We start from the raw sequence: 13,117 nt of genomic DNA on the forward strand, positions 1-13,117 counted from the left end.
AATTGTGAAAATAAACAATCTAAGAGTTATTGATCCAGCAGGAAGGACAGTAAGATCAACTAGACAACCGGCCCTGATTGAATATCTTAGATTCTTAACCCCACTCAAGCACAGCACACAATTATAATTTCACGAATCATAATAGTTGCTTTCAGTATCCTCTGCTAGCTCGAGCCTCGGGGACAAGTTTGTCCAACTTTCATCAAAAGATAAGGTAAAAAAATCTGTTCTTTTTTTTTTTAATAAAGGTCAATAAATCTGTTGAGCAGTAAATGCTGGAGGCCCTACGAGTATTAAAAAAGGTAGTGTAGTGAAGGAAGAATGTCTCTTATGCCTTTCTTTTTATGGCAAAAAAATCTATCCATCCAAGGCCTAATTTCAGAAGTACCTGTTAGAATCAAAGCAGAGTCTGTCAGTGAAAATTGAGAGATGGCTTCCAAAGCTCTCTTCTTCTTTGCTTTGTTGTTCTTCTCAGCTGTGTCCCTCAGGCCTGCTTTTGCAAAGAATGAGGAGGACCCAGGTCTTGTAATGAACTTTTACAAGGATTCATGTCCTCAGGCTGAAGACGTTATCCAAGAACAAGTCAAGCTCCTCTACAAGCGCCACAAGAACATACTGCCTTCTCATGGCTGAGGAACATCTTTCATGACTGTGCTGTTCAGGTAACCTGTTTACGGCCTTTTTTCTTCTTTTTGTCATTTGTGTGGATCAAAGATTTACTTGTTCTATATGAAAGCATTTCTATGGTTTGTAAACTAGTCATGTGATGCTTCACTACTGCTGGACTCAACAAGAAGGACCTTGTCTGAGAAGGAAACAGACAGGAGCTTTGGGCTGAGGAACCTCAGGTACCTCGACACCATCAAAGAAGCAGTGGAGAGGGAGTGCCCCGGAGTGATTTCCTGTTCAGACATCCTTGTGTTGTCTGCCAGAGATGGCATTGTTGCGGTAAGTTCCTTGGCCTCTCAGTTCTCCCTTTCCTTGTCAATTTCACCTTCAGTCATCTGGTTTTCCATATCCACTTTGTTCCACTCACTCTCTTCTTTCCGATGAGTCCAGAGATGAATGTATGTATGTTCTTTACAACTGTTCATTTCACATATATACTGGATCATTGCATCCACACCAACAGTGCACAAATCGAACTTCATTTCACCAAGGCTAAATATAACATCGTCTGTATTACAGATGCTCTCCGTTTAAAAAGGTTCTGATCCACAGAACCACTAAAGAAAAATAGTTTCCGATCCACAGAACTGCACTGCATGCAATTCTAAAGTTTCTCGCTGATTTTCTAGTTTTGTTGTACTTTTTGTCATTTTATAGCTAAAGAATCTCGTCGGTGGTTATTCCAGATTTCCTTCTTTTGCACCATAAAGCAAGTACTGTTCTAGCATGTGAATGTTAAACTGCATGAAACTTTGGTACAGCTGGGAGGCCCTTACATGATTACATCGCTCTCAGGACTGGAAGAAGAGATGGTAGGAAGAGCAGGGCAGAAGTGGTAGAGCAGTACCTCCCAGACCACAATGAGAGCATCTCTGTTGTCCTTGAAAGGTTTGCTGACATGGGTATTGACACCCCGGGAGTGGTTGCTTTGCTAGGTATATATAAGGCCCCGTCATCCATCACGCCCATATACATTGTATTGTCCATATACATACATAGGATACACATGTGACATATATAGATAAGAAAATATATGTTTTTATTCATGCCAGATGAATATAGATCCGTATCCAAAAAACTTCAATTGTTTATCTTCTTGTTTCCAACAGGAGCTCACAGTGTTGGTCGAACCCACTGTGTGAAGCTAGTGCACCGTTTATAGTATATACCCAGAAGTTGACCCTGTGCTCAACCCTAACCATGTTGAGCACATGCTGTACAAGTGCCCTGACCCTATCCCAGACCCCAAGGCTGTTCAGTATGTGAGAAATGACCGCGGTACTCTAATGAAGCTAGACAGCAATTATTACAGGAACATATTGGATAACAAAGGTTTGTTGATAGTGGACCACCAACTAGCCACCGACAAGAGGACAAAACCTTACGTGAAAACAATGGCAAAGAGCCAGGACTACTTCTTCAAGCAGTTTGCTAAAGCTATCACCCTTCTCTCTGAGAACAACCCTCTTACTGGTACAAAGGGTGAGATCAGGAAGCAGTGCAATGTTGCCAACAGGCTTCATTAAAAGCTCTACTGTAACTTAAGATCTTCTTTCCTTGCGGTCCGAGGGGAAGAATGGGAATTGCAGAATAATATGGGGCTTTCTGGATGCTTTTGTTTCTTAATTGTGCCGTGGTGTTAAAACTACTGTAACACTGCTTTTTGTAGGTTTCTTCTTATGAGGTTGATGTTGTGATGGGCATGCATGGTGGATGTTGGATATATGATATATGATATATGTATGTATATGTATGATGGGTGGTGATGGTGTATGCATAACGCATGGATTGCGATGATGCTAGTTGTATAATGATGCTAGTTATATAATGATGATTCATGCCATATGATCTCTCGCAATGTCATGATGAGGGCAGCATGTATGGAAAGGAATGCAATGAAAAAGGCCATTCCGAAGCACCAAAGATGGTACAAATGCACATATAGGGGCCACAAGAGCAGCAGTATCAGAGCATAGTAAGACTGAAGAAAAAAGAATCAATGAAAGTAAATTGGAAAGGGATGCTAGAACGATAAAGAAAAAAGATATATATATATATATATATATATAAATATATATAAGTTTTTTCATTTACAAAAGTGGAGTTTCATTATGCTTGTAGTTTGAATCAAAATATGTCTTAAAGTCCTTCTATAGCCACCGACGACTGCTCCAGATTCTGCTTCCTGAACGTGTCATGCCATGTGGCATGTTTTTTATATTAAAAAAAAAAAACAGAAATAGAAAAGGAACAAAATGTAGGAAAAATCTCTCGCGACAAAAATGTGGGAAAAATCCATTCTAAAGCGGCAAATCTATTCCAAGTGACAAACCTCCCTCCATTCGACACCGGCCTACAGTCCCAACTTCATTTCCTACGCCGTCTTCCGTCACGCAGTTCCACTCCGCAACTCCTTTCCGGCAACCCACATCCTATAAATCAGCCGTAATTAATATGATATATCATCAACTCACATCCTGTAAATCATCTTGAGCTTTAGCCGTAAATCAACAATATCATCAACCCACATCCCGTAAAAGGTTTGGTCTCAAAAGAAAATGAAACTTGCAGACGAGAGACCCATTTATGCGAACATGGTCGAGGATGAAAGAAGGGAGATTTGTTGACAGACTGTTTACAAAAGAAATCAGAAGAATAAAAAGAGTTGAGTCTTGTCAGTAGAACGTGAAAAGACACTCAGGGTTGGCATAGTTCCCATCTTCTTTTCTTCTAATGTTGCCATATGAGAATTTGGAAGCTGTTATGGACAAAGAAACTTCCAATTGATTTGATCTGTTTGTTTTTTGTTATTGTTTGTTTTCTAATAATTACACGAGACTGCCAAGTGGCATGCCGTCAGTCGGCAGAAACAGTCCGGAGAAACCATTGGTGACTGTAGCATTTTTCATGTCTTTCCAATTAGTTTACCAAAATCCCCATTTTCCAGCCTATTTCCCACTAAAACTAATATACGTAAATTTTTTAAGCACCATGCATCATCATAAAGCACAAGTCTCAACTTCTTCTATTTATCTGAGAATTACCCCCCCAATATTTGATACAAAGCGTTCTACATGCAGGAACAATTCATATAGAGAACTGCTACATACACAAATAGATTACATAAAATAAACCTATAAACTAATATGACTTCATGCCGTCTGTTAAATTAATATAATCGGGTCTCTCTGCATGAAACGTCTGCAACAAGATGGCGGATGTGCGGGGCATACCACTTTACTCTTTCCACATGTTCTATTGAAACTTGCCAGCAGTAACCTGCAAACAACAAAAGAGTGCAATTTTAGACATCCTAAATGCTTCTTCCTTGGCGTTATCTGCTATCATTACCCAAGAAACGAATACCTTCCGATCTAGCAATTTCCAATATTGACTTTGAAACATGTTCCTTCCACAATTCCTCCTCTGAGTCCTTCACATTCCCGTGCACGTGTAACATCCCACCCTCAATCCTGCATCACCAGTACTACCATTAAGGAGAGAAGGCAGTAAAAAGAAATATCAATTGAATGCGCAAAAAAAGTTTTTTTAAGTGCTTAAAGATTTGTAAAATTAATACTGAACTAATAACCATCTCATTGCTTCACTCGCTTCACACTCTCATGAAGGGAACCATATATCTACCTTAATGCCCTAACAGCAGTGACCCAGCTACTCTCACTTGTTGGAAGGAGACCAAGACAGACACGATCAGCAACACCCTGTCAGCAAACAAAAAAAAGAATCAATTGCAGCAGCGCATCCTGCCTACATGGATGCATTTCATGGTAAAATTTTCATTTTCCAGACCAATGTAAAATATCAATACAAATTAAATCATTTCACCAGTATTCTATAAAGAGATATCAACAAAGGACAGTTTCACAAAATGTAGCCAACCAGGTGTAAAAGGTAGCGATGGGGATTGGGAGGTTAAGAGGAAGGAGAAGCAGCAGCTAAGTACAATCATTTATCTCCCAAACTAAGTTCAATTTCAAGCATTGAAAAAGGCATGGCCACTACATCCAGCTCTCATCAGACACCGATGGGAAAGCTGGCAGGACATCATCTATCACTCATGGCCCTACACATATAAATTATGCATAAATAATCTGCTTTGTGCTAATGTTCTGTCAGTTAAAATTTTCCAAGAAAAAGTTGTTTAAATTTAAATAACCTAATACGAATTCAGTTGTGAAGATTCAGGTTCCGATAATTTGGACAAACAAATACAGCATGACTTATTATTAACGAACATAAAAAACCAGCATCTGATCTCAGAACATACTTTAGGTGCTGTGATCCGGTTATCTCCTTCAAGTATGATACAGCGATCACTCACAGAATTTGCTTGTAGATTATGTTGGAGTGCTCCGATGGCATTGGGATTCCACTCACAAGCATAAACTAATTTTGCATTGGCCCTGTCAAGCGAGATGACAATAAGTAAACCGTTAGTGTACAGAAGCAGTTGAATTGCTTGTCAGAGCAGACAACTAGAAAGTCCCACTCAAAATCATCCTATCAATTCAACGCTGGAGATCTTCCGAGCCAGATTTCCAGCTACTAATGTGCATTCCAGTAAGCCTATATTGATTTATTCTGTTTACATAAGACTAATCTAAACATTAATTATTTTTTAGGACATACTTTAAGTTGGACATAGAAGTTAAAATTTGACACGGGTAAATACTAGTTGTCCTAACTTCAGTTGCATGCTGCCTAATCTTTGTTTTGGTTGGATAAACTCATTTCATGGATAGATAAGAGGATTCTTGACTAATAAACTACGCCTGCGGAGAAACCTTGAGATGATAAAAAAACATACCTGACAAGAAATGGTAGCACAAAATATCCAATTCCGGCAAATAAATCTACAATTACTTCATCTCTACAATCCAGACGGGCCATACGAAGTTTCTCAGAAAGATTGCCCCAGGAGAACATACACTTTGTAGCATCAAAAGAATAGAGAATTCCATTTTCCCGATGATCAACCCAACCATTATCTCCAACTAGAATCTCCAAAGAACTGTCCCTTGTACCAGTTTGTGCAACTTGACCCTTGAAAACACCAAAAAATTCATGTAATCATTGTATAGGCAATGACAAGCATAGCTAAGCTTCTGGCAAGTGCAACTTAGAGGAGACTTTCTGGGACTCTGACTGAACATTGTACAAAGTTTTACAGCTCACAGTAGAACTATTCTTTACACTATAAGACATCATCTACCCAGATGTATCCACTTTTCTAGAAGAGGAAATTAGGGGAGGTTGAAAAGTATTGGCCCGTGGATTGGGATCTATAACATAACTACTTGTATCCTATATGTAATGAGCTAGGATTCCCCCTGACAGAAACCAAAAAAAGAAACAAGAAACGAGAATAAAATTGTCTTGGCTGTCTAGCGGGTACATAGTCCATGTTTCTTGGAAGTTGTTGCCTTTGTCATAGATAATTTTGGCTTTGAAAGATGATGGTTCCTTCTAATTCAGCATACAAGTTTAACACAACATCAGCTACTAAAAAACAATTTGGAGAATAATCTAGAACTTAAACAATCTGGATGGATAATAATTATAATATGAAGAAAAAAAGATCCAAGTCGTGACAATGTCCATGTTGAAAGGATCTTTACAAACAATCAGGATGCATGATGGCATGCTGACCTCTTGGACAGAATATTTCTATTCTGAGAATCATATTTCTGCTATTTGCTTTAAGCCTTTAAAAAATCTTTTGACATACTAATTACATGTAAACCGATATAATTGATGCACAGATCCTGAATATTAAATTTGAACTATTTATGTATGTCCATGGAGATTCAAGGAACCAAAATATCTGTTACACTGAATTCACACAAAATGATAGATTTTGAAACAGAATGAAGAAAAGCAGGCATCAACAAGAAATATACAACTTCATATGTAATTCAAGCACATAACTTACCTGACGGGCAAGGCGATGAGTATTAAGTGATTTGGCAACAATAGGCCAAAGCTCAGGCCCAATTGAGTCCCATACTGGATCCTTGAAGGATATGATAGGAAGCACAACAATATCACCAAGTCGCTCCCATCTGAAAATGCCAAAGAATTTGATATGAGTCACATATACAAGGACATTGCATTTACTTACAAGAAACAAAAGCATCAGAATGTGCAAGCACAGCTTTCATCTAGAAAGGATTATAACTGAAGAAAAAATGGCATGTAATGAACTCCCAGTTCATATTACCAAAGCTCACGGACAACATAAAGGAAACAAAGCAATGAAGCACAAACCTTGTGGGTAGCTCCTCTAAAAGTTGTTCTGAAAGGCCTTTGTGCTTTATCAAAGAGGCCACAGCTTCACTCATTACTTTTAATGGAGATTTTGCAGTTCTTTTGACTTCAACTACCTCATCTACTGACTTTCTGGCACCGAACTCCTCCAAAATATTCAAGGCTTCCAAACATGAGATCTCATCTAACACAAGCACTTTTCCGGTATATGGCTTTAATACATGAAGGTCATTATGTCCATTAGATTCATCTAATGAATGATTCAGCCTTTCATGATATGCTCCATTAAATGTTTTAGTCACAGGAAAATATATATGCATTCCATCTTCCCTAGAATAAACCTTCCTCCCAAGATCTAACCATCCAAATTTTTTCAATATATCCTTTCCTAATTTTGCATATTTTCTTTCAAGTTGTAAAACCCAATGCGAAGCAATCATATGACTTCCATTCATTCCAGCTGATTCAACCCCCAAATTCAAGCTAGAAGCTTTGGATAAAGTTCGTCCATTCTCACATCGTGGGTGTTGAAAACTGGCATTCTTTTCTCCCATCACTACATCATTTCGATGGGTACCGTGCACTTCTCTAATTTTAGAAGGCAAAGGATTGTCATTTAAAGATATCAAGGGAAGCAGGTTGATTTTCATTGGCTCGCTAAACTTCGTTCCAAATGCATAACAAGAGGCCCCACCACCAATCATAACAAGATAGTCACCAAAAATGTTGGCAGTACTTCGTACAAACAAATCATTTCCAGCAGAATCTAGTGTCACATGCTTCCATACGAGGATCCTCAAATCAAGTAATGCCAACTCTTGACAATGTTGTCGAACCGGGCAACCACCAATAAGCCCAAGATAATTATTGTACACAAACATAGAGTGGGAAAACCTAGCTTGTGGACTTCTTCCTGAAGTCTTTTCCTTCTTCCATTGACATGTTTTAACATCAAAACTATACAAGTCACCAAGTGCTTTCTCACCATTGTACCCTCCAAACATAAATATCTGAGACCTATATGCCACCATCGAGTGAGAGTGACGGGCACACGGCCATTCCCCGGCAACTGGTAACTCTTTCCACTGCAGTTTCACTGTGTCAAGGACATGAAATGATGAAGAAATTGAATCATTATTAAGTCCACCAAATACATATATCTTTGAGCTTATGACGGCTGCTGCATGCCTATGCCTGTGAAGCAAACATATGCATTTAGAAGAGAGAGATCAACCCTTGAAAAAAATAGTTATCTAAAGACACAGTTACGACAGAATGAACAAGTGAACAACACAAAGATAGGAAGATAAATTCACCTGGGAGGAAAAACACTTCCGGTACATTCTGCTAATCTCCATTCATTCTTTGCTGCATTAAGGACCCATACATCACATAGAATGTTCACAGGATCAGCCCTGCCCCCAATAACAAAGACAAAATCTCCAACCAAAGAACAAGTGTGACCTAAACGTGGAGTTGGACTGCCCTCTACATTCATCGTTTCTAATGTGCCCACAAATGGATTAAGCAGTAAAGACTCATTCCTTCTTGCATGCCTTCCCATGCCTCCGAAACCACCAAATATCATAGCTTTGTTCTCGTTTTTGTTATCCAATATACAAGCCGAGTGACCCCAGAGAAAAAGCTTCTCCACGGGTTCACCAACTATCACCATTGGAACAACAGACAGACAACAACTGGAAACTCCCACCGTCCCTGCCAATGATTCAAAGTCTCAGACTGTTCTTTCACATTAAAAGGAAAGGTTTCCTGCATTCAAACATATATTAGTATGTAATAGCACCACTGAACTCCATGCATATTCAATGCGATGCACTTAAATAAAGAAAACCAATATGTAGTCCTCATCGAATCTAACTTTGAAATACACAAAGCATAACGAATCCGCTTTGCCTTATTGATTCCAAATGCATTCTGTTTCTTTGTCTCACTCTAACTCCTAGAATTAATCACTGTCATCCATAAATTAACACTAAACTACTTCGAAAATCCAGGAAGCATTTCATCACCTTTTTCATTGCCTCTAATTCATTTCCATTGCCATCATAAACAAACCACCAAATATCACTTTGAAAAATTTACACAATAAGAAGTTCACAAGCAGAAATATGTCATCAACCAATTACAACAAACCTCCGTTGTCAATCAAATTTCCCGAATGCGCATCACCATCTCTTTCTTCCAAGTCAGCGTCCTCATTACACACGGAGTCGATACTGCCAACGAATGCTGCACTCACGTCAGGCCCCGCAAAGCCATCACTCTGCCGCAAAGCACGAAAAAACCCTTCGGTTCTCTTCCTATTAGCTTCCATTTTCTCGTTAGCCACGTCGACGAGGTACCGGACGAACATGGGCGAAACCAGAAGCTTCTCGGTGGTCCCCAACGGCACCTCCATCCGAATCGAGCACCGGATTGCTACGATTACGCGCTTGCCCGCGCTGGTGATGCCGGATTCTCTGAACCCGGACGATATGGCCGTGGAGACCAAAGACTGAGCAGAAGCGAGGTCTTTGCACTCAACTGCGACGATGAGCGGCTCGAACCTGAGGACAAGTTCGGAGTGGGGTTGGTGGTGAGTCGACTCTGGGGGGAAGAGGAGGGAGATGACCGAGTCGGTATCGGCTGGGTCGTGGGAGACGAAGAGCCACGTGCCGCCTCTGGCTTTTTTCTTGGTATTATTATCATTATTTGTGTGCTTTGGTTGGGATAGGATAGAGATACGGCCCGAGCAGGAGCTGGTGGTGAAGTAGGAGGGATGGTGGTTGAGGGTGTTGAGGAGAGGGATGATGGGCGCGTCTAACGTGCCCTTGGGTGATTTGTCGGTCTCGGTTGAGCCCAGCGACGCTAGCGTCGCCGCTTTTCTCTTCTCGAACTCCATTTCAAGATTTGTGCGTTTTCTCCTCGACCAAAAAAACCCTCCAAAACCCTATTCGTGAGAGTCTTCACGACGAATAACGGAAGAAGGGGACGAACAGAAAAACGAGGGGCCGCAGAGTGGGCTGGGCCTAATAGGTTTTAGAAAATTTCTATTTATAAGTTGTCATGATACCACACTTGACACTGTAATAAAACTCTTCTGGTCACTCATTTGTTATTTGTAGATATGGTTTGATTTCTTGCCAAGCAACACAAAAAAAAATTTAGATATGAATTTCATATCCTGTTAAAAATATATTATTTTATTTTTTTATTTATGTAATAAAAATAATTATAAAAATATTTATAAATAAAATATAATAAAATAATATTTTTAAATAAATATACAAAATGTGAGGCTTATGAATAACACGAATCGGTTGCAAATGAATGTCTTATATGCTTACTTCATATTTATGAGCGAGCCTCACCCAAAGCTATCTCTTTCTAACTGGTCGACTTTCTCTTCCGTGATTACTTTCCAAAATCAATCAGTCGACTTTCTCTTCCAAACCCTCACCCAGATTTATTTCCAAATTTATCTCTAAGCAGTTTCTTCTAACCGATTGATTGTTTTCTCTTATATTCGGTTGACTTTCTCTTCCGTGACCCCCGAAGCCGACGATGAGATTTGGTAACGTGAACCCCTTCCATGGGATCCCACAAAGCCATTGTCGTAACCCTCGAATAAATAAGGTAGAGCCGTCGCCTTTGTCGTGACCCATTGCCTGCAATGACGAAGCTGTGACTCTGGAAACCAACGAGATCTCCATCGATCTTCTTTGTTCTTAAATTATAACATTTTCTATCTTTTTTTTCTATTCTTTGCTTTGAGGTGTGTTCAACCCCCAAGAATAGAATGTTCATTCCGAAGAGGAATTGTTTGGCGAAAATTGCAAGGCTTAAAGGAAAATTTGTTCTCTCAAGCTGGTACAGAGATTTTGATAAAAGATGTTCAGGTTTTGCCAACTTATAATATGAGTTGTTTTAAACTACCTAAATCTTTTTGTAAGGATCTTGAGAGAATGTTTGCAATGTTTTGGTGGGGATAACGTGGTATGAACGTAAGGTTCACTGAGTGAGTTGGTGTTAGAGCACGTGAACCTGCCATAGAGGATAACTCCTCACCAGCTAAATTCAGTCCACTCGAACCTGCCATAAAGGATAACTTTTCACCAACTGAGTCCAGTGCACTCATAGCGCATCCTCAACAGAATGGCACTGCCATTGCCTCTGCTGCTCGTCCAAAACAACCTGCATAACAGACTCTGCTCTTATGGAATAATACGGAAACTTCTAGAATAAAATCTCTTGTGAATATTTCTGCTATGCTGTGTAATTGTTTCTGCTATAAATACTAGGGTCATTGTACTGAGGGATGTAAGCGAGAATCACATAACTCTTTTATTCAAAGATGTTTTCATTTAGACATTATTGCAAACACCTGTGCTACATTTATTGTTTCACTGGTTCAAACATGGTATCGAGAGCCTGAATAGGGCCAACGCCCATTTTTCTTTTCTCCGATCATCATGGCACCATCCAAATCAGCTTCTCCGAATCCCTCTATCACCAACTCCGCTGCCCAGCTCATAACCATTAAACTCTCTACCGAAAATTACTTACTCTGGCATGCCCAAATCACCACCTTCCTCCGCGGCAACCAACTGTTTGGCTATGTCGACGGATCCACTCCCATGCCTCCCTCCATTGTTGATGATGCTCCTAATCCAAGCTATATCTGCTGGCGCACTCAATATCAACTCATCATGTCAGCTATTTATTCCTCCCTCACCGAGACAGTTCTTTCTCAAATTCTTGATTGTCCCACCTCCCAGCAAATCTGGAAAACTCTTCATGAACTATACTCCGCTCAATCCACTGCCCATCTCATGAATATGAAATTTCAACTTGCAACTCTAAAAAAAGGGTCCGATTCCATCTCCACTTATTTCCACAAAACTAAAGCACTCTCTGCTTCTCTCAATGCTGCAGGACATCCTCTCCCTGAGTCTGAATTCATCATTTGTTTTTTGACAGGATTAGGTTCTGATTTCGAATCCGTAGTGTCTTCCATCACTACGCGTCCCGATCCTCTCTCTATTTCTCAGATCTATAGTTTTCTTGTCAACCATGAATCACGTCTTGCTCACCAAACACACTCTCTACTTTCCCAGAATTCCTTCACTGCCAACTCCAGTGTGCGTGGCTCGTTTACTCCTCCAAATCGAAGCCGTGGTCGTGGCTTTCGGCGTGGAAGGGGTGGCCGAAATTTTTCCCCATCTCCCTCGAATATTTTTTCCTCTTCTCAGAACAATCGACCCACATGTCAACTCTGTAATCGCATTGGTCACACTGTTATTTCCTGTTATCATAGGTTTGATCATGCATATCAGTCTCCACCACCTCCTTCTCTCTCAGCTAATTTTACCAATTTTTCAAACACGTCCGCACCATCTTCAAACTGGTTTCCAGACACTGCTGCCTCAACTCACTTCACCTCTGATTTTTCCAAACTTAATCTCGAGTCCTCACCTTATCATGGGCCAAATCAAGTAACAATTGGAGATGGATCATCCATTGCTATACAAAATTCTGGCTCTGGCTTACTTCCGACACCTTCTGGCAATTTTCTTCTCCGTCAATTACTTCATGTTCATTTCATTTCTCGCAATTTATTATCTGTTCAACAATTTTGTTTGGACAATTCAGTTTTCTTTGAATTTAATTCTTCTGATTTTTTTGTGAAGGATTTACGTTCCCAGGAAGTACTTCTTCAGGGCCCCGTTAAGAATGGCTTCTACGTCCTTCCAACTCATGATGCGGATGTCACTCCTCCCTCACGGCATGCGTTCATTGGCGAACGGACCTCATCCAACATATGGCATGCTCGTCTTGGTCACCCATCTCCTCGGATCACCTCCTTTACAATAAGACATCACCATCTTCTAGTCACTTCCACATCCACTTTGTCCCCTTGCTCGGCATGTCTTCAAGCCAAGTCTCATGCTCTTCCTCATCTGCTCTCCCCTTCTCAATCTCAATCTCCCTTTCAGTTGTTATTTTTAGATGTCTGGGGACCTGTGCCTGTGCTATCCTCCAGTGGCTTTAGATTTTATTTTTCTATTGTAGATGACTTTACAAAGTATGTTTGGCTTTTTCCTTTATATGCAAAATCTGATGTCTCTCAAATTTTTCTAAAACTGTGTCAACACCAATG

General features: G+C 40.1%; 1 protein-coding gene and 1 pseudogene across 1 annotated transcript; one reads left to right on the forward strand and one right to left on the reverse strand.

Annotated features, from left to right (window-relative positions):
- The first annotated feature begins 322 nt into the window (after positions 1 to 322).
- Positions 323 to 2,693, forward strand: LOC108988711 (annotated as a pseudogene).
- A 972-nt stretch (positions 2,694 to 3,665) lies between these two features.
- LOC108988715 (tRNA wybutosine-synthesizing protein 2/3/4) lies at positions 3,666 to 9,946 on the reverse strand. Its single transcript, XM_018962044.2, has 9 exons — positions 9,112 to 9,946; positions 8,274 to 8,673; positions 6,958 to 8,151; positions 6,623 to 6,752; positions 5,498 to 5,733; positions 4,958 to 5,093; positions 4,315 to 4,391; positions 4,036 to 4,142; positions 3,666 to 3,948 (listed from the first exon to the last, which is right to left on the reverse strand). Exons 1-9 carry the CDS (start codon positions 9,857 to 9,859, stop codon positions 3,839 to 3,841), a joined length of 3,138 nt encoding a protein of 1,045 aa, XP_018817589.1. The 5' UTR covers positions 9,860 to 9,946; the 3' UTR covers positions 3,666 to 3,838.
- Between the last annotated feature and the right edge of the window lie 3,171 nt (positions 9,947 to 13,117).

This window comes from Juglans regia, chromosome 3 (assembly GCF_001411555.2).
Source record: "Juglans regia cultivar Chandler chromosome 3, Walnut 2.0, whole genome shotgun sequence".
Classification (NCBI taxonomy): Eukaryota; Viridiplantae; Streptophyta; class Magnoliopsida; order Fagales; family Juglandaceae; genus Juglans; species Juglans regia.